Source organism: Siniperca chuatsi, linkage group LG2 (assembly GCF_020085105.1).
Source record: "Siniperca chuatsi isolate FFG_IHB_CAS linkage group LG2, ASM2008510v1, whole genome shotgun sequence".
In the NCBI taxonomy this organism is placed as follows: domain Eukaryota; kingdom Metazoa; phylum Chordata; class Actinopteri; order Centrarchiformes; family Sinipercidae; genus Siniperca; species Siniperca chuatsi.
In genome coordinates, this window is record NC_058043.1 from 17215761 (window position 1) to 17242934 (window position 27174).

At 37.6% G+C, this 27174-nt stretch overlaps 2 protein-coding genes across 4 annotated transcripts in view; one reads left to right on the forward strand and one right to left on the reverse strand.

Moving 5' to 3' along the window:
- The window catches only part of cacna2d3 (calcium channel, voltage dependent, alpha2/delta subunit 3), a 36513-nt gene extending 24328 nt beyond the window's left edge, over nucleotides 1–12185 (forward strand). For 2 of the 3 annotated variants that reach the window (XM_044172184.1, XM_044172174.1), the window contains 24 exons: nucleotides 670–741; nucleotides 1352–1432; nucleotides 1536–1610; nucleotides 2551–2634; nucleotides 2975–3046; nucleotides 3164–3225; nucleotides 3337–3404; nucleotides 3556–3601; nucleotides 3715–3812; nucleotides 3956–4049; nucleotides 5674–5769; nucleotides 5889–6010; nucleotides 6962–7039; nucleotides 7140–7201; nucleotides 7285–7329; nucleotides 7423–7485; nucleotides 8147–8217; nucleotides 8337–8412; nucleotides 8699–8739; nucleotides 9266–9321; nucleotides 9528–9645; nucleotides 9806–9918; nucleotides 10151–10233; nucleotides 11235–12185. In XM_044172184.1, coding sequence (XP_044028119.1) covers nucleotides 670–741; nucleotides 1352–1432; nucleotides 1536–1610; nucleotides 2551–2634; nucleotides 2975–3046; nucleotides 3164–3225; nucleotides 3337–3404; nucleotides 3556–3601; nucleotides 3715–3812; nucleotides 3956–4049; nucleotides 5674–5769; nucleotides 5889–6010; nucleotides 6962–7039; nucleotides 7140–7201; nucleotides 7285–7329; nucleotides 7423–7485; nucleotides 8147–8217; nucleotides 8337–8412; nucleotides 8699–8739; nucleotides 9266–9321; nucleotides 9528–9645; nucleotides 9806–9918; nucleotides 10151–10233; nucleotides 11235–11327 — 1869 coding nt within the window. In that variant the 3' untranslated portion in view covers nucleotides 11328–12185. Of the gene's footprint in view, nucleotides 1–669; nucleotides 742–1351; nucleotides 1433–1535; nucleotides 1611–2550; nucleotides 2635–2974; nucleotides 3047–3163; nucleotides 3226–3336; nucleotides 3405–3555; nucleotides 3602–3714; nucleotides 3813–3955; nucleotides 4050–5673; nucleotides 5770–5888; nucleotides 6011–6961; nucleotides 7040–7139; nucleotides 7202–7284; nucleotides 7330–7422; nucleotides 7486–8146; nucleotides 8218–8336; nucleotides 8413–8698; nucleotides 8740–9265; nucleotides 9322–9527; nucleotides 9646–9805; nucleotides 9919–10150; nucleotides 10234–11234 lie in introns of those variants that run through there. The other variant, XR_006375267.1, reaches the window with a different exon arrangement.
- A 6558-nt stretch (nucleotides 12186–18743) lies between these two features.
- Nucleotides 18744–26071, reverse strand: LOC122864660. The gene is made up of 15 exons (XM_044172197.1): nucleotides 26014–26071; nucleotides 25662–25688; nucleotides 24772–25086; nucleotides 22973–23032; nucleotides 22790–22873; nucleotides 22574–22633; nucleotides 22118–22177; nucleotides 21980–22039; nucleotides 21791–21859; nucleotides 21246–21347; nucleotides 19952–19970; nucleotides 19571–19590; nucleotides 19395–19451; nucleotides 19073–19113; nucleotides 18744–18962 (listed from the first exon to the last, which is right to left on the reverse strand). Exons 1-15 carry the CDS (start codon nucleotides 26045–26047, stop codon nucleotides 18870–18872), a joined length of 1101 nt encoding a protein of 366 aa, XP_044028132.1. The 5' UTR covers nucleotides 26048–26071; the 3' UTR covers nucleotides 18744–18869.
- Nucleotides 26072–27174: the final 1103 nt, after the last annotated feature.

Sequence of the window (27174 nt, forward strand, 5' to 3'; positions counted from 1 at the left end):
TTAAATTAGTAGCCACCATTGTCTTAGTTATTGTCAAGTCCTGAAGCTGTTATTCCCCACTGAAAAACGCATGCTCCTCTCTTCTCTGTCTGGAAATTTAAATTGGATTTCATGTGAGTTAGGCTTTCTTCTCTGTTAATTAGCAATTATACTGGGTGAAAAATGTTTATGTGTACAGTCACTAACATTTCCATGGCTACCATTTTTCTTTTTTTTCTTTTTTTTTTACATTCATTTTCATTTTTTCCTAACATTACATTTTACATTCACATATGATTTTGTTGAATAGTTTAGAAGTTTTGTTTAGGAATAAACATTATTATTTTAGCATCATTAATATAATTTTTGCTGTAGTAGTTAAATACTTTGGAATATCAATTTGTCTAAAAGTTATATGCAGTATAATATACTATGTGTAACTGTGTTGGTTGTTCAGAATGTATGAGATGTGTGAAATGCTGAGTAAATTTTCTCGTAAGTTCTGTAGGCATGTAAATGATGAGTAGATATAGCCCAAATAATATAGTTTAAATGTATTTCTTTTTCTGTGCAGTTTTTGCTTCTGACTGATGTTTACAAACCTGATCAGAGAACACGCCGACGCCCTCTCATTAGGATTATTCCACTAAAAAAGCAACATTCAACTGTTAGAAATTCCTTTTTTTTCAGTTGAAAGAGAAAGCGGGCCCAAGTCTGATGACTACCGTCGCCATGCCTGTCTTCAGCACAAAGAATGAAACGGTGAGTGAGTCAATGAGCGACGGAGTGACAGTGGTACATTTACTCAAGTATTGTACTTCATTTAAATAACTGAGGCCCAAAGAGGTAGAGAATCCAAAAAGAGTCCAAAAATTTATATAAATTTGTGTAGCAGAACTTTATTTTTTTTTTTTTCCTCCCAGATTAATTGTCTGACGACCCCTCAGATTTATCTTGTGACCCTTTGGAGGGGCCCGGCCCCTACGTAGGTTGGGAACCTCTGGACAAAACTATCTGTATCTGAAGTGGTTAAAATTACTGTTACTGTGATCAGCTGCAACAGTAAAATGCTGCTTACACATTGATGAATCAGTATTAACAATCTAATGTCATATATAATAATACAGTATATCAGAAACAGTACTTGGCAGGCTTTTGATACTTCAAGTACATTTTGCTTATAACACGTTTATATTTTTACTTAAACAGGATTTTGAATTCAGGACTTTTACTTGTAATGGAGTATTTTACGTTGTGGTATTGGTGCTTTTACTCAAGTAAAGGATCTGAGTACTTCTTCCACCACTACAGAGTGACTGAATATTCACACAGTCTAAAGTTGTGTTTGTGTGTTTTGAATCTTTTCATGCAGAAGAACCAGGGTATTCTGTTGGGGGTTGTAGGAACAGACATCCCTCTGCAGGAGCTGATGAAGCTCATCCCCAAACATATGGTACAATCAGCTGTTCTTTTACTTTTGCTTTGAATAAATGAATTTATTACAATGCATTTTTTAAAATTATTTCTTCCTCACGTATCTCATTTTGTGCCTCTAGTTAGGAATCCATGGGTACGCATTTGCTATTACAAACAATGGCTACATCCTGACACATCCGGACCTCAGACCTTTGGTAACTCAGTTTCTTCACATTACTTTTACACCAGAACAATCTCACAGCATTCCCTGACTTTACCCTGTTTTTCCTTTATGTTTTATCCATGCAATTGTATGCATTACCGAAATTATGAACTGAAAGCCTCCATTAACGAGGGCACGCAGAGACAAATGTGTTATCTGGTTAGGAGGCTAAATGGGCTCGTATAGTTTGTAATCCCCACCTTTTCCTTTGATGTATGCATGCAGGGATAAAGGCCACTCATAGGGCTGGCTGGCCTGAGATTTCCCAGAGGTAACTTAAAACTCGCTGGCAGAGACCACAGCCGCTCGCCCAGGGACCGCTGGTTCCTCAGGAGTTATGGCTGTGCTAGTGGATCTGTGTGTGCCAGTGTTAGTGCTATTCCTCTCTGTGCAACTGTGTGTGCATTGGTCTGTGTTGGTTTTTTGTGATTGTCTCTTTGTGGCTAAAACTGTGTGCTGTGGTTGTAGTCATTGACTTTCTTGTTTCTTGTGGTCCAGACGACATACAATAGCAGAGTTTGTCATGTACACTTTAATGCATTGATGTTGACTTGTTTGAGTGTGGATTTCCTATCAATCATATTAATTATTTTTAATTTACCTGACAGTGTTAATTTCACAGACGATTTGTTTAATAATTACACAGCAAAACTTCCATAACAAGGCTTGATAAATAACAGCATAAAGCAAGTTTTCATTTTAACACTGAAACACAAAGGACAGATTACAGTGAAGCTTTTCTACATAGATGTATTTCTTAAATAGCGAGCTCATAAATTTGAAAATGACGTGTCACATGTAGATTTCACAGTTGTGTCAGGCTAGATTACTGTAGCAGACATGTTCAAGCCTTGGTTAAACATTTTGTCAAAATAAAACGTCATTACACATAAGGAATGATTAAATTGTGTATATTGTGTTCTTCTGTGCAGTATCAGGATGGTCAGAAGAGGAGGAAGCCCAACTACAGCAGCGTGGATCTCTCTGAGGTGGAGTGGGAAGACAAAGATGATATTGTACGTGTTAAACAAATAAAAACAAATGCTATAGGAAAAAAAATGTCTTCTTCACTGAAAATAAATTGTATGCAATATGAAACACTAGATGTACTTTGGTCTACATGCAACATTGTGTGACTGCAACTGACACAATGCCCTGATTTCACGTTGTCACTGGATTACGTGTTCATTAGTTTGTCCAGTAAAGTATCTATTATTTCACATTAATCCTGAGAATTATCAAGGTATGGCTCTGTTTTCAGTATCCCAGTAAAATGGCAGCATACAGGCTGCTGGATCAATGACCCAGCCTCGACTTCTCTGCTCTATATGCCTCTTTGGGTGCTTTATCTTTCAGCTACGCAACGCTATGGTGAACAGGAGGACAGGGACTTTCTCTATGGAGGCGAAGAAGACAGTGGATAGAGGGGTGAGGCTGCAGATAAAGATGTTTAGTGTCTCCCTATCAGATGAGAGTTGTTCTGTCTCTGTTGTCTCTAGACTAAAGGAGTAAATCTCATCTGTACTTCTTTTTCTGCTCTTTCAGAGGCGTGTCCTGAAGATGCACAATGACTATTACTACACTGACATCAAAGGAACACCATTCAGGTGGAGGAAAAGTTTTATTACATTCCTAAAACCACTTTCTGACAGTTTATGTCTCAGTTACAGTTACATGTTTATCGACTGATTGATTCTCTCCTCTGTTTGTGCCTCCAGTGTCGGAGTGGCTCTCTCCAGAGGTCATGGAAAGTACTTCTTCAGAGGAAATGTATCAGTTGAAGCCGGTACGTCACTCCAACACTGTCATTTACTCTATTAACAAAAGGCTAAATACAGTGAGATGCATGTCACTCTGACCTGCTTGTTTGGGAGGGCTTATTGTATCAGTCTACCCAGGCTGGCATTGCTGAAGCGTTACTGACTTGTGTTTTTCAGGGCTCCGTGATCTGGAACAGCCAGATGTCGCCCTGGCAGATGAATGGTAACACTGGGGTTGTGGAAGTGGGCATTCATGCGATATGTAGGTTATCCCTCTGTGTTCATCAGGGATGTTGAGGCCTGTGATGTAACAGTGTGGCTCTGTTTGGACCACAGGACTTATTGCAACACAGAGGAGCAGCACGAGCACCGTCACCTGACCCAGATTCAAGCCATCAAGCTCTTCATGACGGGCCACAGACCACACCTGAAGTGTAAGAGACATCTGAGTCAGACCTGAATAAATTAGACTACATGGAGCCTGTTTTATCTGGGATCAAATTCGAATTAAACTTGAGGGTCAAGAAGGTCTGTATTTGTTAATCAGGTCTATAAATTGGTCTGCAACATTGTGCAGGTGACAGAGAGCTAATCCAGGAGGTGTTATTTGATGCTGTGGTCACTGCTCCACTGGAGGCCTACTGGACTGGACTGGCCCTCAACAAGTCAGAGTAAGAACATTTTGGTACCACTTCATATTCTCGTTTCAAGTCTACAGTTACAATTGTTCGTAATTCATTAATGAAAGGTGTCTATTAGGGTTTCTGATAAGCCATCAGTAAATGTTTGTAAGTAATCTGCAATTCTAAATGTTAGCAAATCATTAATGAAAATTTTTTACAATAATCCATAATAATCCAATATAATCCAACCCAAAAATTATTCTTATTAATGGCTTATAACTGATCTATAAAGCATCATTAACCATTAACAAAGCCATTAGTTATACAACCCCTCTATAAAGTATGGCTTTTTAGAAAGTGGCACCCACATTTTTTAAAGCAACACTAAAACCATATCTCTTTTAATGATAAATTCATATATTTCCAAGCATGTCTTAAAACAATACTCACAAGCCCATACGTACATTGAAAGCACTGTTGGTTGCTGTAATTGTTCCTCCTGTACGTACAGGTTTCTTAAAGCAATTTCAATGTAAAAGCCTTCGTTTCTTTGCAAAAATGCATTTCACAGTTCAGCTGATGCTAATATGTGGCTTTATCAGTCTAAGTTACCCAAATCAATCAGAATCAGAATCAGAATCAGAAATATTTTATTGATCCCCGAGGGGAAACTCTTTGTGTGTAGCTCAAGTTTGTACAGTCTCAAGTTACAGTCTTTTTGGTGTGAGTCTCTTTGTGCTTACCCAGACACAGTTTCTTTGCTGTGCAGTGGTGCAGGGAGGGCAACACAAAGGGGGAATTTTGTACTTAAAAGACTGTATCTTTGGAAGATGGACACTTTATTTACTTAAATCAAACTGCTGAAGCCGAATATTAGCTGCACCTGAACTTTAGAATACATTTTTGCACAAAATAAGGACTGTGGACTTTGTCGCCCATCACTTACAATAGAATCACGTTAGGAAGGTTTTTTTCACAGCCAGTATGGACACAAGGAACAATCACAGCAAACAAAATCTGTTTCAATGCACATATGGACATGTGAGTGTTGTTTTAAGACAAACTTGAAAAATGTGAACCCATCTTTCAACACTCTATCAATATTGTAATGTCCTGATGTATATTGTTGTAGAAGATCTGTCTTGAAATGCATGTTCAATGTGTACGTGTCATACAAGGCTTTGCAACTAATGATCGTTTTCATTTACAATTTGTCTATTGATTATTATTTTGTTATTAATTCATTAATAATTTAGCCTTTAAAATATCAAACATCATGAGAAGTTCTCAGGGCCCAAAGTGATATCTTCAAATTGTTTATTTTGTCTACAAAACCATCAGAAAACCCCAAATGAATAATTTCATATGAACAAATAAAAAGGCAAGTGAGTCTGAGAAGGTATAACATACATTCTAACTCTTTTAATGTATTTTTTTACAGTATACCTCCAAAATGAGAGCTACATCAGCTGCATCAAGAACTGTCCTCTATACACCATTCAGTTGAATTAGCAGCAGATCTGAGTTTAAATATGTGTATAAATGTCCTACATCATCCAAGAAAAACCTAAATTATATGTCGCATTGTATAATTGTGTTTAGACATCATTCAGGAATGTTCAGGGAAAGCAGATGTGTTTATGTGGCACTGCTCTGCATTATACACAAACAGGAATTCTGACAAAGGAGTGGAGATTGCCTTCCTGGGTACACGCACCGGCCTGTCGAGAACCAACCTGTTTGTTCCCACCGATCAGCTCTCCAATCAGTGAGCCACTACTCAACATTTCTCTAATCATTACTTACAGAGTGAGGCAAGGCCATGATTGTGCTTGATGAATCTAATCCTTTGTGCTTCACCTCGGTTCATTCTGTGTGCTTCCTCAGAGATTTCCTGACAGCGGAGGACAAGGAGGGTGTGTTTAATGCTGATCACTTCCCTCTGTGGTACAAGAGAGCGGCGGAGCAGGTCCCCGGCACATTTGTCTACTCCATCCCCTTCAGCACAGGTATGCAGATCAAAACCAGAGACTGGAGATAGTAGCTCAAGTCTGCAGTACAAAATAAAAGTTCCCAGAGTTCGCACAAAACTACACCAGACCTAAGTCTATCTGCCTATTGCTGCTAAATTATCTGCACCTTACGTTATACAAGTCCACCTCAATATACTTTCAACTATCAAGTGCAATTCAATTTAATTGTATTTATATAGCGCCAATTCATAACAGAAGTTATCCCAGGGCACTTTTCCTATAGAGCAGGTTTCGACCGTACTCTTCATAATGTTATTTACAAAGACCCAACAAATCCCACAATGAGCAAGCACTTGGCGACAGCGGCAAGGAAAAACTTCCTTTAAGAGGCAGAAACCTCGGTCAGAACCAGAATCAAAAGGTGGGTGGCCATCCGCCGCTGCCGGTTGGGTTGAGAGAGAGAGAGAGAGAGAGAGAGAGAGGGAGAGAGTGCAGCATTATACAAGTACTTTTTGGAAATTCATCTGATTGCCTTAGTCATTCAGCATTTTAACATCTAAATCAGTCTTTTTCTATGTCCCTCTTTCTGTTATGGATTGTGGTTTTTACTGGTTTCCACTGATAGGATGTGCAGCACAGCTCACTTCCCTCACAGCTTTTCTGCAGTTAATGTGGCCCACGTTCTGTCTGCCATAGGATGGAGAATTCAGCTTCACTCTCCCAGACATTTACCACCTCTCCTCTGTTAATGATGACTGCATCCACTCATAACCTGAAATGTCCTATCACAGCACCCATTTCAGAATGTTTAGAGTCATCTGGCTGTAGAAAAAAGCTCTGACTGGACTCCATTACTGTAAAGTAATGGACTGGTACTGCGGTTTCTTTTGAGCCTACCAATTGGGGCTGCTGAGTAAAGGGCACCATCTAGTGAGCAGAAAATGTAATCTGAACAAATGACTTGTAGTTTATTCTCTGCCTCTCTAGCTTTAGAAAATAAGAGTGTGGTTTTGGCCAGCACAGCAATTCAGCTCCTCGATGACAGAAAGTCTCCAATTGTTGCAGGTAACAACCTCTAAACCATCTTTCATATTACTATTATCTTCATGTTAAAACTTATTTTTGGACATTGTGCAGTCTCTTATGTGCTCGGTCTTGTGCTCAGCTGTAGGGATCCAGATGAAGCTCGAGTTCTTTCAGAGGAAGTTCTGGACTGCCTGCAGACAGGTTACTACACAACTACTGCAACATGCAATAAAATAAACTCCCTGATTAGATGTGAAACTAAATTACTTGTGCTTTGTGCTCAGTGTACAGCTCTGGATGGAAAATGTAGCATTAGCTGTGATAACGAGGTAAGAACAGTCACATGACTCTCATGACATGGCTTTAAAACATTTTTTCAGGTTGTTTTGTTAACATAATCTTTTTATTCACCTTCCTGACAGGACATTAACTGTTATCTCATTGACAACAATGGCTTCATTCTTGTCACAGAGGATCAATCTCAGGTACTGTGTGCATGTTTGTGTATACATGTTTACATCTATCAACAAAAGTTAAAATAGTGGAAACACCTAAACACATGTCCCCCTTTTATAACTGCTTCAATTCTCCTTAAATGTTGTGTGTAGAGCAAAACTGGACCATTCTTCCAAAAAGGAAAGTTGACAGATCCTCAGGAAAGTAGGATGAAAGATAAAGAAAGGCAGACATTTTGCACTTTAGAACATCCCACAGAGATTCAATAATGTTTAGATCTGATAACAGTGATCACACACTGTTTGCATCATTTACACCTAACCCTATAAAATGTCAGTTGTATGACTATGCAGACAAACATTGAATGACTCATGATACAAGATGGCTTCCTCTACCTTAACAGCAGCCCTGAAATTAAAAACAATTTTACAAAGTCCCTGGTATAATGTTTTAGGAAATGTTTTGCATTTCGTTTTGTTAAGTGTCTGTCTATTTCTGTCAGTGCTTGCATCTGTTGTGTCTGTGCTGATGCAATTTGTCTGTGAAATTTTTAAAGTAGAAAATTTACTTTAAATTTCCAACTTATTTAGTTAATTAAGTCCTTTTTAATTGGGTGTTCCCATTATTTTGTCCACCTATGGTATGTGTTAAGCTATGTGCCTTTGTGCTTTGACATAACTTCTCTCTCAGACAGGGCTCTTCTTTGGAGAGGTGGAGGGTGCTGTTATGAACAAACTTCTCCAAATGGGGTCCTTCAAAAGGTCAGAGACATAATATAACATTTCTCTGAGCCCTGAACCGATACTTTGAACCTGACACGTTGTTGCACGTATCATATTTGATGTTTATTACAACCTCTGCTGCTCCATTTGTTTCGCAGGATCACGCTGTATGATTACCAGGCCCTTTGCAAAGAGTATGCTGGGAGCAGTGACAGTGCACGCACTTTGTCAGACGTAAGTATCAGCTGGTAAATTTAAAGATAGAGACATTAGAAGCAATCATTTTATTATCTGTGGTACACTACGGTACATCTACATTTGTATGACCGGAGTTAAAAAATCTTTAGCATAGACCTCGATACTTCTTTCAGAGTTTGTAGTTTGTGGTGAACACTGTTGGCACACTGGTGAAACACGAGTACAGAGAAGCCTCACAATGAACTGACATTTAAACAACCTTAAACATTATTTCATTTTTGCACACAGATTCTGACATTTTATGCTTTTCTCTGTCTTTCAGCCCTTCTCTGTTGTTAAGTGGCTCCTGACTGAACTTGTCATGTAAGAATAACACAAAAAAATGTTTAAAGTATATATTATATGGGCCTAAAGATGATATGATATGATTAACACAATCTGGTCACTCTTAATAATAATAATTGTATGTTAATTAATAATAGTATTTGATAAGAACAAAAAAGTTGAAGGTTGGATACAAAGTACATAATCATTACCCTTTAATTAACATTTTAAAAAAGATAATTGGTTTCATCTATGGAATAACTCAGCTATAAATGCATTAACATATTACATCCTATCAACTATGTACTATACTAGTTCATAACTCAACATGTCAACCAGTAACAAGATACATTGGTTAATGGTTACTTAATAATAATAATATTATTTTTGGTTAAGGTGCTTAAATGGTAATTAATGTCTTCATTAACTATTTATACCCTTTTATAAAGACATTAGTCAATTGGCTAATGCATATTCTTGTGTTAACTCATATTAATGAATATTTTCTCATAACGGTCACTGGAAACATTTGTTTAAATATGATGTTTTTTGTTTTTCTCTTAAGTTTTCTGCTAGAATTTAACCTGTACAGCTGGTGGAATGTCGATCTCTCAGTTAAAGGTAAGTGTAGTCGATGGTCACTATAGGCATGCATGTGTGTGTGTGTGTGTGAGAGAGAGAGAGAGAGAGAGAGAGAGAGAGAGAGAGAGAGAAAGACAGGTGAATGTGTGAGGGCGTATGAGAAGGAGAACTGGAAACCTTCTCTGTTTATCTGTGGTTTTGTCAACTTCTGCAGTTTAGTTAAACTTGCTTTGTCACACATTCAGCTCAGAGATCTCGGGGTAAAACCATGATGGTGCCATGTGATACAGAATACCCTGCCTTTGTCTCTGAACGCACCATCAAAGAAACAACAGGCAACATTGACTGTGAGGGCTGTATCAGGTACTGCTTTAGGCCAACTTAAAATAGTTACACAGTTAATCATCAAATAATCACCCCCTTTGCTAACAATAAATATCCATATTAAACAGTAGGTGTTCAGTCTGCTACTATTCATATTAGAACATTATAATTCCAGTCTCTGTCTCTGTTTGGGTTGCAGGTCTTTTGTCATACAGCAGATTCCCAGCAGCAACCTCTTCATGGTTGTTGTGGACAATAAGTGTGACTGCAGCAGTGCTCCTCCAGTAACCATGGATCCCATCGAGATCATGTATATCCTTTCTAGATGAAACACAGATGTTTGACATGTGAAAACTGAATGCATTTTTATTTCAGCTCATGATTAGTTAGATCATAAGAATACTTGTGAGTTACTGAGTGTGGGTTATTTGTGGTTGCAACACTGAAGTGTTCCATTTCACATCATGTCAAATGAGTTGCGTGTGTGTTGGTGAAGCTCTGAACAAGTTCTGTTAATTTATTTATACCCTTGACGCCTTTGAACACAACGAGTCACTAAAATGTGACAGACTGAAGTTTCAGAAGGACAGAAAGAAGCCTGAATCATGTCATCCTTTCCACCCTGAGGTATGAGAATGTGTGTGTCTACAGTTAAGCAGTAAGGTTGATACTGCAGCACAGGAACAAACAGTCTGGTTTACGTGCTGCAGTATTTCTTGTCCAGGCACAATGACTTCCTGGAGTCTCCACTGGTTGTCTGGCAACCTCATGGTGACAGCAAAACTCCAGTAAGTCACTGCTCCCAGCCAAGAAATAGTCTGGCACATAACCCCCCATAAAACTGTTGTTTTTACACTTTTGGTTTTGCATAAATTAAATAAAGAAGATAAAAAATGTTAATTAGTGAGCTTTAGAAGTGCTGGTAGGCAATACATTTTACTCTTGAACAGAGCCAGGCTAGCTGTTTCCCCCTGCTTCCAGTCTTTATGCTAAGCTAAGCAACTCGACTGATGTAGCTTCATATTTACCGTACAGACATTGGCGTGGTAACAATCTTCTCATCTAACTCTCAGCAAGAAAGCAAGTAAGCGTACTTTCCAAAATGTTGAATAATTTCTTTAAGGATATTAGACAGTACACAATCCAGCATCCAAAGTAGTCAGACAGTTGTACTGGTTTTAAATAAATCCAGAGGTTAGCAAACTTATTTGGATGAAAAAAGAAGGTGAATTGTAAAATTATCACCCAAACTGTCAGTTTACTTACTGCTTCAACTGTAACCGTATAGGCCTACACAGTTTTCCTGTGCAATGAGGGATTATTAACAATATTTCATTACTTTCGTTAAATATATTATATTACTACCATATATTTAGTTTTTTCAGTTTTACCTCAAAATAAAGTAATTTGGCTAAACTGTTGGCTTGTTTACAACCTGTCTGATCAATCGAAATGATGGCCAAAACTAGGAAAACAAGACTCAATATGTTCAAAAACAAAAAACAACAGTTCATATCTAATTTGCATCCACTACTGTCTTTCCCAGATGAGTGTATCCACCTTGTTAATATTTAATATCATACCCTGTACAGCTCCATATGTATCACAAATGACTGTGTCTTCTGCAGGAAAATGCCATGGAGTGTGGTTCAGCAACACGCCTGTCCAGTCCTCTAACAGCAGCTCTGCTCCCTCTGATAGCAGCGACCATCAGCAGGTGACCATTAGCAGCAGGACTGGACATCAGTAAGGACTAAATCAACAAGAAGATGCTTATAAACACATAGAGAACATGGCCAATCAGAAATGAATTTGCTCGTACCTCTGCAACAGGCAGCGCTCTACTAAGAAAAAATCTTTATCTGTAGCACTGAGACTCACATCCATTAATGCAGAAAACAAAAATGATGTGGTGCAGCAAAAGAAAATGAGAATAATGGGAGTGCTTGGTGACTTTGCTCAGAGAATTGCAGATCACACCACTGACAGTTTGCCTACTGTACTGAATGTGTGCTGAAATTAAATAAGAGAAAGAAATACAGTATGTCAACAATAAAAATAAATGCCTAGGAGTACTGGTATTTCTGCTCTAAGTATAAAACAAGTCTCTTGTGCAAAGGATGATAGTAAGCCATCAAATTTGTTTGTTTCTTTGTTGTGAGGAAAAAAATGAAGGCTAATGTAAGAGTCTGCAGAATGTAAAATGCACTTTTGTCATGTGTGAAAAGAATGCAGAGCGGTCTCTATTTTTGGCAGGAAATTGCTAAAAAAAAACAATTGACAGTGCCATCATAGTTTTCTTTCTTCAAATATTTTACATTCATTTTGTAGCTAAATTCTTTTTGATGTCAGTAATAATATGGATCATGTAAAATATCTGAGAGACAACAGAAAATTTGAACTTGCTTTCTTCTGCGAGTTTCTCCTTGTTTTAAAGCAGAAGACATTTCAGACAAGCTAAAGATGCATGAAGATGATCACAGAATGTTACATTGATATATTCAGCCATAATTTGTCAAGGTGACCACATGTTTGAGAAAGCTGATGAATAAATACAAAGAAATATTTTCCTTCCTTCATTTACCCCTTGTGTTATTTTCTCAAGTGTGTGTGTGTGTGTGTGTGTGTGTGTGTGTGTGTGTGTGTATGATATCCTGTTGTAAAAAAAATATGAAACAAAATTAAGAGTAAAGTGAACTTTTGCTTCAGTTATATATGAGACAATACATTGTAAATACATTTTCAATCCTGAAATACAAAACAAGTTGAATTAAAATGAAGGTTGAACCCATGTTGTGCTTTGTACATCATAAACCAATCTTATAGTTTGATTTATCTTAGAAAAGACATTACAGTAGTCTTACATTAGTATGGATTAAACTAGTTAACTTTAAACACAAGGTTTGCATTTCCAGCAGTTATTTAGGCTGTCTGCTTTCTCTTTCTCTATACAGTATAAAACAAGTTTGCATTTCAGTGTGTCTGCATGGTGCTGTACACCATACCCTTCAGGTCTGAAGCAGCTGGCTCCTCAGAGATGGTGGAGTACAAATGGTATATGTCAGACTGAGAAAAGGCAGAAACCAATTGTAGCATCCATATATAGCAAATATATTTAATATTGTTCCTCATGTCAGACTTACATTCTTTCTTTCATTTTATTCTTTTTCACTTCCTCAGAACCTGCTAGAGAGAAAGACACACACAGTAAGATGATTGTTTCCCATGAAGTTTTATTGAAAAGTCTGTAAATCAAATAATATATTTCTCGGAATAAAAATAAAAGCCTTTAGTCCAGCTGGATTCAAGGATTTGATGGTCATTATATGCTTGTCATGATTGCGTGTATCTTGGACAGCATTACATTTTTGTGGGAGAAATTTGGGGGTGACTAAGGGGTTTAAGGGTGCAATAGAATTTATGGTACTGAGGTTTGACTAAAGTATGGTTTCACAAAGGAGGCTTCAGGCCCTGTGATTGTGTTGTTTTGGGTTATGGGGCACTACATGTTCCTATCATAAGATAGAAGTGTCCCAGAAGTTTCTGTACTTCTGATACTGATAACTTGGGACAGAGACTGTCTCTTTCTTTGTCTCATCTTTCTACTGATTTATGATAGATGAACCTGTAAATCACCACCTACCGTTCTGCTTTAAGAAGTGTACCTTTTTTGGATGTAAACTGAGTATTATGTTGGCTGTGCCCCTGTGTACATGCTGCCCCAATGCTTCTCTTCAACTGATCCATGTTTGTAATAAATCCATATATTCATGTAAGGACAACTGAGTTTTTCTTCAACAACTTTCAAGTTTCGTCTTTTAGCCAAACAAAGGAGAACAATTTTATACCATCTCCTCTCATAAAATATTTTGCTCACAAAACTGTGTCACACTCAAGCTTATTTTTGTCTCAGTAGTGGTCTCCCACACATGTGGTTTACCTTCAGTTTGAGATACAGGTCTTGGGTGTTTTTTCCACAATGGTTATTTTAGTAGCTGTGAGCTATGTGAGCTGTAAGCTATGTGAACTCTGTTCAACTGTAAAAATATGAAGCTGCATCAAATATTTCCAGGAAACTGCAAATGGCTTTTAAGATCCAAACTAAGATGATGCCAGTCAGCTACTGCAACCACAGTAGCTGACTGGCATCATCAGTTTCATTCATGCTTCACCATCAGTGGCTCCTTCACCAGCTGTGTGGCTATTAGTGCGTCCATTATAACCTGACACTTCTCACTGACATACTGCTGATACACTCATGCCAATGACGTTTTTGTTAAATCTAACTGTATAACCATTTGTTATAAATGGCCAATTCCTTGACAAGGAAGTTGTCTGTTTCTTTTGGCTAGTTGTTTAACCCTCTCAGAGTAAATCTCAAGATGCATTGATTGTGAAAATGCAACTTCTAGAGCTTACATACATTTAATTATCATATAAACTGTTAAAAGGGTTTTAGACACTTCAGTATTAAACAGTGTGTGAATATTCATATAAAAACTGATTCTGACTTTATTAGACAAATCAACAGAGTTCTCACCAGCTCTTCGTTTTGTTCCAGAGAATTGCCGAAACCAGCAAGATGACGCCCACAGTTACTCCACAACCAGCCACTACTACTACAAACTTCCACATCCACATTTCTGCTTTGAAACAACAGAAGCCATGAAGAAGTGTCATTTTTGCTTCTCACAACATTAACAAAACAGCACCAATGCCAGTGCACACCAAATATATAAAATGGAAAGCAAAGTATTACTTTGTTACTGATATAAAGTTACTGAGTAAATTAGGTTGTAAACATAATTGAATCACTGAATTCAAGTGGTAAGGAATTACACATACTAACCTGAAGCTGTTTTCAGAGAGGCTACAGGGAAAGAGCTATCTTTAGTGCCAGGCGTACTAAGGCTCGAACCTAGTAAGTGCACAGTCACAAACGTTATTAAAACATCCACAGCAATGCATGTTAGCATTTTGATGCAATAATAAGAATCTTTAGTCTACCTGTTATTTCATCGCCAGATTCTGGATTCACAGGAGTCATACCAGCTGCTTAACAACTTTAAGGCAGGCGAACTTCACATTCGCATAAGCAACTGCACATCCATCACACACTATCAGAGTAACCAGTCAGCAACCATCACTTCAGTATGCACTTTGACTGACATTCAGGTTAATCACTTTTTAAAACATTTAAAACTGAATAATTATGTCACCTGATGCTGGTTTCACTGGTGTTCAGGAAGTAGAGGTTGAACCACCAGTGTTACTTGACGTACCAACAGTCCAACCTGGTGAATCAACAAAAGTACATTTCAAAAGACTGAATACACTGAAACATGTGCAATTTGTAATTAACTAATGTCACACTTAACATACTGTATCTGTTATCTTGTTACCTGATGTTAGTTTTACAGGAGTTTCCAGAGAGGAAGCACGAGGCCTGCTAACAGTCAGACCTGGTGAATAAACAGACAAAGACCTCTTAAAAATTCAAACCAATTGATACTGAATAGCTATGTAATAATGTTCTGGACTGCTACCTTAATGTATAAAATGTCCTACCTGTGGTCACACTAAATGTCAGCATTGTCTGGGTCTTGCTTGACTCTCTTTCCACAATATCTACAGCAAGAGAAGATGGATTTGGGCTGATACATTTCCTGTGTTTACAAATAAATACATATTTATGTGAACAACTGCATGGGACATCCTTACTATTTGTGTATTTGTATTTTGCATATGGTTTTGGTACGGACCCCGGTCCATAACAAGCATATATAAGTATACAGTGAACTTAATAAACTAATAAACTTGATTTTGATTCTGATGTCACAATTAAACTTTTCAAAGGACATGAAATTAAAAAACAGACTCAAAGTGCAACTGTCCTGTAATGTAGTTCTAATTTACGCATTCATAATTTACTTTATTAATACATTCATCAGTGTCATTGGATGTGTTGTGTGTGTAAAAGGTTAATAAAAAGTCTATATAAATATAATGTGCTATTCTGCTATCAAGTACACTGTAAAACGGGTCTGTGATTTCAAACAGTGCTGACATGTAGTTATAATATGTTATATGTAGTTGTAATATGTTATATGTATATGTTATACAATCATGTAATAATGTGTAATCATCTATCATTGCTCAGAATAAAAATATTCTGACATCAAAAACAATTTATCAAACTAACAAAAAGCATATCTGTATCACTTTTGCCAACAGGTGGGATTTTAATGAGAATGGAGGTTATTAAATCAGTCTTTCTCTCTTCATTTTGGTTTGTTACCACTAAAAACAAATTCACACCTGAAATATTACATCACACCACTTTTCTTGTGCTGACACTGTATCAAGATATAATAATATCAGTAGATGGGAGAAACAGTCACTCACTTTGTATGGTGATTGAGGATGTGTCACTTTGTGGAGATGGACAATTTAACTCTCTGCGCTTTACAGTATAAACACATTTTACTTTAACCTCAGCAGGAGAACTCTGATGTGTCATCTTCAGCAGCTCAGTTCCTGTCAGTGTCTTCAGACAAGAGGACTCTCTGACAGTTCCTCCACTTAAAGTGCAGAAACAACACTGAGACACAGAAACAGATGATAGAGTCTGACAGTTCATTGTGACTGAGTCTGTCTCTGTGATCACCGGTGGATTTACTGTCAGTTTAGGTGGAAGAGATGCTGAAAATTTAAGAATATATTGGATGGAGTAACGGAAAATTGCATTTATTTAAAATAATTCTGATGAGAAATTTATTATGTCAGAGGATGAACATTCAAAATGTTCTAACACTTCCTCTAAAGACTTGACCTCCATGTTGAGAGGCATTTTGTTCTTTGTGCTCGTACTGTAGCAAGATATCCTAATATTAGTCCGTAGCAGCAGTGTTCACTCACTTCCAATGATGATGGAGGACATGTCAGTGTCAGGAGATGGAGACCTCCTAGGAAGAGTATTTGCCAGTGGAAATTACCTTACTGATATAAATAAACAAAAGAAAGAAGAAGTCCTAAAAGATCATGAAAAGGTGCTTGGCAAAAAGGTAGAAATCAGTGCAGCTTTGTATATGGAATTCACCTTGAGGGAAATGAGAAGGGCATCAAAGGGCAGCAGATATTCTGCTCTGGGACAAGATCAATTGAGTTATGCTATGTTAACTGTCAATTACCAGAGGATTAGAAATAGTATTGAAACTTTTCAATAAGATATGGACAGAAGAAAGACTACTAAGTGAAAGATGGCATTCATTTTACAATTTGTTAAACCAGGAAAAGATACATCAAATGCTGAAAACTACAGACCAATAGCACTAACCTCACACCTATGTAAATGGATGGAAAGAATGATTGTCTACAAGTTATCATATTTTTTAGAAAACGGAAGATTGTTAAACGAGTATCAGAGTGGCTTTAGGAGTAAGTAATGAAATTGAAAAGACCCTTAATATGAAGGAAATGATGGCTATAGTATTCTTTGACATTGAGAAAGCTTATGATTGCATGTGGAGAGAAGGTCTGTTAATTAAATTGAACAAGCTAGGCATAGGTGGAAGGTTATTCTTATTACTCTTCATGGATTTTCTATCAAACAGAAAATTTCAATTTAAAGCAGAATCAGAAATCTCAGAAAGTTTTGTTATTAAAACAGGATACCACAAGGTAGCACAATTATTTTAGCACCCTATGTCTACCAGTTAGGAAAAGGTTTACTGACAAACTCAATATTGTCGGTCTATCTCAGTGTCCCTTCTCCTAGGCTTGTTTTTCTTGGAGAAATGCTACTGTAACATTAGTTATCTAAGAAACTTGAAAACCACAGTCTATGTTGCAAACCTAATACTGCATAGCTTTCTGATGTATCCACATTTCACTATAACACAAGTTGCATACTGTCAAAATGCTACAGCTTAACTTACACCCTGCTCTGCCATTTACCCAGCTTTTTTTACATGGAGGATATGGAGTCTGCTAAGCTACCTAGCATCCCTCCAATAGATGAATCTCTGGCTATCCACTTGCCACCAAAACCTAACTGGCCATGGAGCAAACCCACTCTCCCCAGAAAGCAGAGCAGATTCTCTGCCTCTCAGCTTGAGAAACTATACTGGGCCCAGGGCTGACTGCTTGTGAGCTGAAAATGCTGCCTTGTTTTTGGATTAGATACACAGAACAGCTGATTTCATTCTCAGGCTCTCCAGCACAGCAGCTATAGCTTGGTAAACAGTTTGGCTGAGGAAGTGGTGTACCAGCATTATCTGTGGTTAACTCTCACAGAGTTTCCTGAGGCACAATGCTCTGAATTTCTCATCAAGCAAATAGAAAGCAAAATCCTCTGGGCTGTTAGGACAGGCTTTAGACAGAGGATGGACACTCCTGTTCCATCTCCCACTCCCTGACATGACATATGGCTCACAAGAGACCCTCCCTGGAGGACTATTCTCATCGGCTGTTGACAGCCATGGGGGAGCCGCAACTCTGTCAGAAACAGTCTGAACTAAACACGAAAACAGTGGACTAAACACAGAGGAAAAAAATAATAAGAATTCCCCGCAGTGTGAGAGACAGACAGGTCGGGGGCACTCACTGTCCCCTCCCCTCCTTTCTATGGGCTCTCGACCCACAGGGCTAAATCAAGAGATTCTTCAGTTACATTTTGATCTTGACAGTTGCTCCCAAGCAGACAGTTGCACCAAAACCCAGTTAAAGCCCCAACACTCACACTCCCCTCACCAGGTCACAGACTGTTATCACCTGCCACATGCGTAATAAAAGTAAAATGTTGTCCTTATGCAAACTTGACAGAAATAGGGACATGCGTTTGTGTTCTGTGTTACAATGAAGGGTCAATTTTGCCCCACTTTAAAGCCTGAAGTTGCAGAAATAATCTAGGAAACATCCCCTCACCCACTCATAAACTCAGTCTCTCCAATCCGTCCCGGTCATTGCTCCAGCCTGCTAGCAGAGGGTGTACTTGTACCATAAATGACGGTGTTCAGCAGACTTGAAGCAAGAGAGGCCTCTTGGCAGGCATGCACAGTATGGGGTTGAGAAAGTTCAAGATACTGACTTTACGAGAGGTAATGCAGTCAGTTCAACCAGTGGACTAGTTCACTATGTGGACTCAAAGGATGCCTATTTTTATTTCAATACTACCGAAACACAGACAGTTTCTGTGCTTTGCTTACATAGAAAAAACATACAAACACCAAGTTAAAGACATACAATATAAAAAAGTTTGTGTTTCAGTGTGCCTGCAGGGTGCTGTACACTACGTCCTTCAGGGCTGATGGAGGTGGTTCCTCAGAGATGGTGGAGTACACATGGTATATGTCAGACTAGAAGAAAGAAGAAAAGAAAGACACCAACTGTAAGAGCTTGTTAAATCTATAGCATCTATAAACCTACATAGCAAATATGCATATACTGTGCCTCATGTCTCACTTACATGCTCATTTTGAGGCTCTTGCCTGTTCAGTTTCTCAGAACCTGCGAATAAGAAAGACCACAAACTAAGATGAAAAGAAGGGAAAGCAACAATTTTATTGAATGTTTTGCTTATTTAATTGTATAGATATAAAAACTTATAAAATTAACTACCGTATATTTGTCATACTACAGTATACAATTTTTTAAATATTGCAAACCACTAATACTGAAAATAAATGTATTATTTATTTATTTATTTACTGTATGTAATATACAGCATGAAACCTGTTCTCAAAAGCCTTACACTACATTCAGGTAGGGGTGAAGCAAAAGTAGCTCACCAGTAGGACAGTCAGCACCAGGTACTGAGACGATCACACTGTAGGTTTCATCATTACCTGCAACAGAAGGCAAAACACACCTCAATAGACTATAAGACCACAATATAATTGACAAATGTACAGTATACTATATGTATGAATAATACAGTGATGTTGCCACTAAATGTGTACATTACCTTTGACACTGGCTTGTGTCCTACACAGAAATAAAGGGGGGATGTTTTAATAAAGAGTGTGTCCTCATTACACAAGAAAGCAGAATGCACTGTAGGACAATGAACATAATATCCAGAGGGATATGTTTATTTCCCCAAACACCTCTGTGAATTCTGTGGTCACTACTTCTAAATGCAGTTTAATGGGGAAATTTTAATTGGGGAAGGAGAATGAGCTCTCTCCACTGATTCAACAACTATTGTCCTGCTGCCCTTAAAGGAGCAGTGTCTAGGATTTAGTGGCATCTAGAGGTGAAATTGCAGTTAGCAACCATTTGAATACTACTTGAAGTGAATAAGCTGAACTTCTGTATGAAAATGTTTTTTTAAAAGATTTCTTACCTCTTGTAAGAACATCTTTCTGAAAAATGCACAAAAAGAAAGAGAGAGAAGCATAGCTAGTTCAGGTACTAAAGTTGCGCTTTTATTGGCTGATTGGCATCAGCTGTTTCTGATATGCTTCACAATTATTGGCTCATTCACAGCTGTATGACTAGTAATGTCCAATCATATTCATGCAGAGCAGACATTATAAACTGACACTTATCATTGTCACTCATGTCAATGGTGTTTGCTGCAGCAGCTCCCACCACCAACTCAACCTCCTTATGTGGTGTGTCTTATTGTTGATTTAACTAAGATTTAAGTTCATGTGTGTGTTTATTAAAGGTACAATGTGTAATTCCTAGCCACATGCTCCAAGCAAATAGGGGGCAGCATTGTGCAAGAATTGCATGATTTACTAATTGCAGCAATGACACGGTTCAAGATTGTGTACAGTTAGACACGTGTAATAAACCTTGCAATGTCCTCAAAAATGTATATCGAACTTTCCAAACTTCCAATCTTGCCTTATCTCATAACAGTAATACCAAGTGGTTACAATATGGTGAACCGATCGACAGTCGGTCTACTACTGGGTCCATACAATGTCAATTTACAGTCAGTTATAAAAAAATTTAAAAAGCCAACTGCTAACTAACAGCAGGGCAAGAATACGCAAAATTCGACCAAACTGCTGAAACTCTAAGACTAACACTGCTATCTTATAATCTTCACATGCACAGTTTTCTTAGCTCAGTTTTAGCAAGACCAAAGTAGCAGGAAAACAGCCACATCAAAACCATATATCGGCACCATTTGAAATGTTTTCGGTACGGTTTGTGTTGTCATTATTTCCACTAAAAATACATTTCTCTAAATAGCCAAAGTTAGATGTTTAAAAAAGTCTAAAAGAAACATTTCGGGTTCAACATAAAAACGCATCTCTTTACTCGCCAAGAGCTGTCTCCAGCGGTGGAAAGCCACACTAATATTTACTCTTGTTTTGCTTCTTTTTTCTTTGCCATCTTTGTGTTTCTGTGACACTAACCGGGGGTTGTACCTTCAACTTCACAAGCCCTCGGTGCAGCTCTGCTTCTTCGTCCTCTCATGTTGGACTGAAGGCAGACTGGACGCTACAGTGACTCACTATCGTCTCTCGAGGCACAAGTGGTAATCTTACACATTGTACCTTTAAGGGACATTAGCTCTCTCAGCCTAATCGACTCTGCTCGGATAATTTGAGAGCTCCCTCAAACAGCAGGACGGGAAAAATACATTTAAGCTTTACTGGACACATAATTCAGGTTCTCACCAGTTCTTCTTTTGGTAGATAGAAGTGCCACTCCCAGTAAGATAACACCCACAGTTACTCCAAAACCAGCCGCAACTACTAACAACTTCCATATCCGTGTTTCTGTTTGGAGGCCACAAACAAGTGTCAGTTTCACTTCTAACACAAAAGCAGGAAGACTGTGTGTACCTACTGAATTTCTTAAAGTGCACTGAACACCAAATATAGAAATGGACAACGTATTACTTTGCAACTGATGCAAATTTAACGTATAAATAAAGTTGTGAACATGATGAATCATTGAATTCAGGTTAAGCATCATAATAATGTAAAACAGGTTGCTTCACTGTGACACTGCAGAGCAATACATACTGCTCAAACCCAGCAGAAACATATAACCTGTGTCCACTGTAGATGAGGTAGTAACAATTTTTAATATTCAAATATTAAATCTGGGGTAGTTGATCACATAAAAGTTTCTAAAGGCATCCATGTTACATTTCTCACTGTCATTCTCCTAAATCACTATCTAATAAAGGCATGAAGAAACTGAGTAGTTGTGTCACCTGATGCAGGTTTCTCAGGTTTTAGAGAAGCAGAGATATCAGTGATCCTTGGTCTACCAACAGTCAGACCTGGTGGATAAAGAAAAATACATTTCAAAATAGTCATAATACTCACATATAGCGTAATACACATAATTTGTCAATAATTAAAATCACACTTTTATCTTAATATATCTGTAATTCTGTTACCTGATGTTCGTTTTGCAGGAGTTACAGGAGTGGAAGCATGAGGCTTGTTAACAGTCAGACCTGGGGGAATAAAAAACTCATAGTAAGTAATTTCTGATAATGTTCTGGATTTCTATTTAAATGTATAACATGTCGTACCTGTAGTCACAGTAAATGTCGACATAGTCCGCGGCGTGTGTGACATTATTTCCGAAACATCTACAATAAAAGAAGATGGATTCTTACCTGTCAGTTTCATCTGTGTTTCACAACTGTGTGGGACAACGTATTTGTACAATCACCTGAGCAGTTATTTTTTACAGGACGGTGAAACTGTTAATTTCAAACAGTGCTTCTGCGATACAACACCACACACATCATGTGACTAAAACTAACCAAAATGATAATACTGTGTCATCTGATGTGAGATGGAATATGTTATACAAAAATGTAATAATGTGTGATTATCTATCATTGCTCAGAATAAAAATATTCTGAGATCCTATACTAGTCCTACTGTGATAAAACACAACAACTAAAATAACAATACTGTGTGTCATCTGATGTGAGTTTGTAATATGTTATTCAATCATGTAATTGTATAGCATGTCCTACCTGTGGTCATTGTAAATGTTGGCTTAGTCTGCGTCATGTGTGACTGTATTTCCACAATATCTACAATAAGAAGATGGATTTAGACCTGTCAGTTTCATGTGTGGACAACTGTGTGGGACAGCGTATTAGTGTAATCACTTGAGCAGGCAGCAATGGAAGAAACATATCATTTATAATTATCTAATGTCACACATAATACATCTATAATTTTGTTACCTGACGCTGGTTTCACAGGAGTTACAACAGTGGAAGTAGCAAAAGTTACAACAGTGGAAGCACCAGGCCCGCTAACAGTCAAATCTGGTGAAGAAATAGACAAAAAAAACTTTAAAAATCTTTTAGAGAAGTGATATGTGAATGATTTTCTTTATTGCTATTCAGATGTATAACATGTCCTACCTGTGGTCGTAGTAAATGCTGATTGTATGGGGGGCATGCCTGATTCTCTTTCCACAATATCTAGAGTAAAAGGAAAGAGATTTGTGCCTGTCAATTTTATGTGTGCAAATAAATAAATATTTGTGCTATTTCTCTTATTTGTGCAATGACTTAAGCACAAAACCTTTCACAAAACAAGAAACCAGAGAACATGTACTCTGTTTTTAGCCCGTGGCGTGACTCTAGGGATGGCAACGTCGGTTGGTTGGTCAGTTGGACAGTCAATCCACCACTTTGGTACAGACTGAAATATCTGGTGGATCGCCATGAAATTTTGTATAAACATTCAGGGTCCCCATAGGATGAATGCGTTTGGTGATCCAACGTTTACTCTAGCATCACCATGAGGTTGACATTTTGGGGTTTTAGTGAAATGTCTTGAAAACTATTAGATAGATTGCAATGAAATGTGGTACCGATATACGTGGTGCCCGGAGGATGATTTTCACTTTGACTTTTCATCTAGTGCCACCAGCAGGTTAAAATTTTTAGCTTATCTTGTGAAATATCTCAACATCTACAGTATGAGATGGATTGGTGCAAAATTATATACAGACATTCATGGTCCCCAGATGATGAATGAAAGAGACTAGTTGAACTGGTTGAACTTAACCAGGGGTGTTGGATTTAAATCCAGGGTGATTTATTATAAATATGCTGATATACATACAGTATACTGTATATACTGTACATATGTATACATATATATGCATATATCAAGCATTCAGACACTGTCAAAAGTCATGACTTACATTCTGAATTGCATACAAATAGCTCTCAGCAAACAAATATTTCCAGGGAGGAACATTATAGTCCATATTGAACAGCGATCACCCTCAGCAAAGACTTAACAAGCACTAATAAAGATTCTGGATGTTGCATATGAGGTGAGGGAGAGAAAGAACGGCATGAGGGAGATTAAAAAGGGGGAGAATAGGAGAGGCCTTTTTCTACAATGTATCTCACTGACTTTGGTGATCAACTGACTTTTCCTATAGCACCACCATGAACTGGTTTGGAATCTGTCTTGACACCTATTGGATGGATTACCTTGAAACTTAGTTCACACATTATTGTGCCCCTCAGGGTGAATTGTAATAGCTTTGGTGATCCCTTAAATCAAAATTTTTATTTTTGTCCCATACTTTTGTTTATGGCCAAATACCTGCAAAATAAATGCAGTCCCATCAGCCTCAGCTGTAGTTTGTGCTTATTAAGTTGTATTTAGCTAATGTTAGCATGCTTACACATAAACATTATACTTACTAATCAGTATGTTAGCATTGTCATTGTGAGCATGTTAGCATGCTGACTTAAGCAATTAAGTCACTAGGCTGTAGGCTCTTTTACTGGGAATCCATATCAAAAGTGAACGGCTTGTAAGTCCTATTGAAGTGTTCTGTCCGTTCAATCTAAACTGACCACAACCTCATTTTGGCCGTCACTGTCCTCAAAACCAGCTGTCCTGAAAGCAGCAGCAGCTGTCTTGTTTATTTTGAAAGTGTATCCTTTTTCAATAGAGACCCACAGTCTGAAACACATTCAAATGAACCAAAATTGAGATCATGAGAGCTACCAACTACTTGTCATATTCAAACATTTCAAATGACATGCAATTGAAGACAGACTCAAAACATACTGTGTGATGTTTGTCTGAACTTACACATTCAGTGGTAATTAACTTAAATACATCCAAAGGAAGTGTTGTGTCACATACAGTAAAGTCATTGTAGCACGTGTCCACGTCTTTGCCGACTTACCAGTCAAGCTGTATCCATCGCTACGAGGAGACAAAAAGTTGGGTTCACTTCCCAATCTGTAATCACAGCTGGCATTGCTTTGTTGAACTGAATGTAAATGTCTCAGCAAATCATCAGTTGTGACAGTAAACTGGCAGAACCAGTGTTTGGGTTTTATGGATGCTCTCCTCCAGATAGTTGTTGTTAGAACTGGACGACTTGCTTCTCCAAAGTACAGGTTACATCTCGTATCATTATTGGTAGATCCAGGCAGAGAGCAAGTAAAGAGAACGTAGTCACCATGAAAATGCTGAAGACTCATTAGTGGTTTTTGACCTACAAAAAGATTAATAAAAAGTCAATAAATACAATGTGCCATTCGGTTATCAAGTACACTGTATGTTGTAGCAGTGTAGCAACAATTTCAAACAGTGTTTTACAATTAACATCAACTTACTGATTCATAATGATAATTCTGCGTGTCGTCTTAGGTGAGTGTGAGTTACACTGTTACTGTCATTACTCAGAATAAAGAAATAAAAAATTAAGACACTAAATTGGAATGTAAGTTGTTGGGTCATCATTTTCCCCCTGTTTTCGGTCCCTTAAAAAAGTGTAGAAATAACACTGATACACAGAAACAGATGATGGCGTCTGACAGTTCAATGTGACTGAATCTGTCTCTGTGATCTCCGGTGGATTCACTGTCAGTTTAGGTGGAAGACTAGCTGAACATTTTGAGGTAAACATGTCACTGTAAACTGAATAATTGCATTAATATGATAATATTCCTAATGAGATTGTGGTTGTGATTAAATGTAAATAAAGTAAAATAAAACAACCAAACTGTGTGTAGAAATTGTCAAATTAATAACAGACTATAATAAAAAGATAACAGATCAGAGACTGACCTTGTACTTGAATCTCATGAAAGGAATCTGTTGGAAACATGTGTTAACAAGGTAAATAGACGTAATAATAATTAATTAATAACTTCAACAAAATGTAGATGGATTGAAACTCCACCCAATGTGTAATTCGGTCAATCGGAGGTGGGAGCCAAGATCAAGATATATTTTAGTTAATAAGGACACACAGAACATAAAATCACCAACAATAACAAGATAAAACATAAGTGTGGTGTGCTATAACATGCTGATACATAATGACAACATTACATATAAATGTCACGTAAGTGTGAACCTGCATTGGTTTGTAATAGTCTACATTAATATTGAAAAATGTATAGGAGGTTTAACTTACACACGAGGATGACAAACAACAGGCGTCCAGCCATGATGAAGCTAAATACTGAGACTGTCCAGAATCCTCCAAAGAAGATACTTGTGTGTCTGACTACATCGACTTAAGTGTCATTTTGCAGAACTTGTTCTCCGGAAAACCACAGCTAGCATCAGAGGTGAATCACACTAACAGACAGGTCACAGAAACACAAATCTACCACAGTCAAAAAAAGAAAGTTTGTTCATCATTTGTTCACATAATGCTCACACTTGTACACACACTTAGCATGTTCATGGTCTGCTCTAAGCAAACATGCAGTTATTCCCATTTTCACCATTCAACACTGAAATCTGCAGTTCACTTCATATTTCCAGAAGTATACTGCACAGGATGTTCAAGCTAGAATTGAAGTAAAGTCAATGTCCAAATTCCACATGTTTAAAGGCAGTTGACCCAAGCTTACTCAACAATTTCAATAGATTGCTGAACTTAGTTAGCTGAAACCTATTTGAGTCTCTTTTTAAAAAAAACTGGACTTAACCCCACCAATCCAAATAATTTTAGACCCATCTCAAAGCTGTCTTTTTTATCTAAGGGTTAATAGTATTGTTTTGTAGAGTTTTTTTAAACAATTAATGGGAACTTTTTGAAAAGTTTTAGTGATTTTTTAATTATATAAAGCATTACAACACATACTTCTTATTATCTATCATCATCTATCCTCTGTCTATCTATCTTTTGTTTTAATTAGTTGAATAAATCTATAAATGCTATCAGTTCAAAATGCTTTGCGAGTGCCGCACACTCTCTGGTGCGCTGTCTTTGCTCTGATGCAGCTGGTTCCTCTTAAGTGCTGCTGTTGGTGTTTGTTACACAAATAGCACCGAAGCTAAGCCTCACTGTTGCTATATTTCCCCACAGTTTAATACTGGCACATTCATTTAGAACTGTAATGAAACAAGTAGTTAGGTCATAGTTTATACTGTCCAGTTAGTAAAAGTGAATCCACACCTTCCAGCCAATCAGAATCCAGAATTCCCAGTGGCCATGGTATAAATAAAAATATACATATACACGTTTGACAGTATTACATTCTGTATGCTATAATTTATGAGTTTAATGTGCTGGAGGATTTTTCTGCAGTGAATCATCACTTCTGCTCTAATTCTTTGAAAGACG

Coding starts and splice junctions, on each gene's coding strand:
- LOC122864660 (XM_044172197.1), bottom strand. CDS start 26,047: ATGGCTGGACGCCTGTTGTTTGTCATCCTCGTGT. Junction 22,874..22,972: donor AGCATTTACTACGACCACAG/GTAGGACATGTT, acceptor TTTCTTCACCAG/ATTTGACTGTTAGCGGGCCT. Junction 19,452..19,570: donor GACACAAGCCAGTGTCAAAG/GTAATGTACACA, acceptor CTTCTGTTGCAG/GTAATGATGAAACCTACAGT.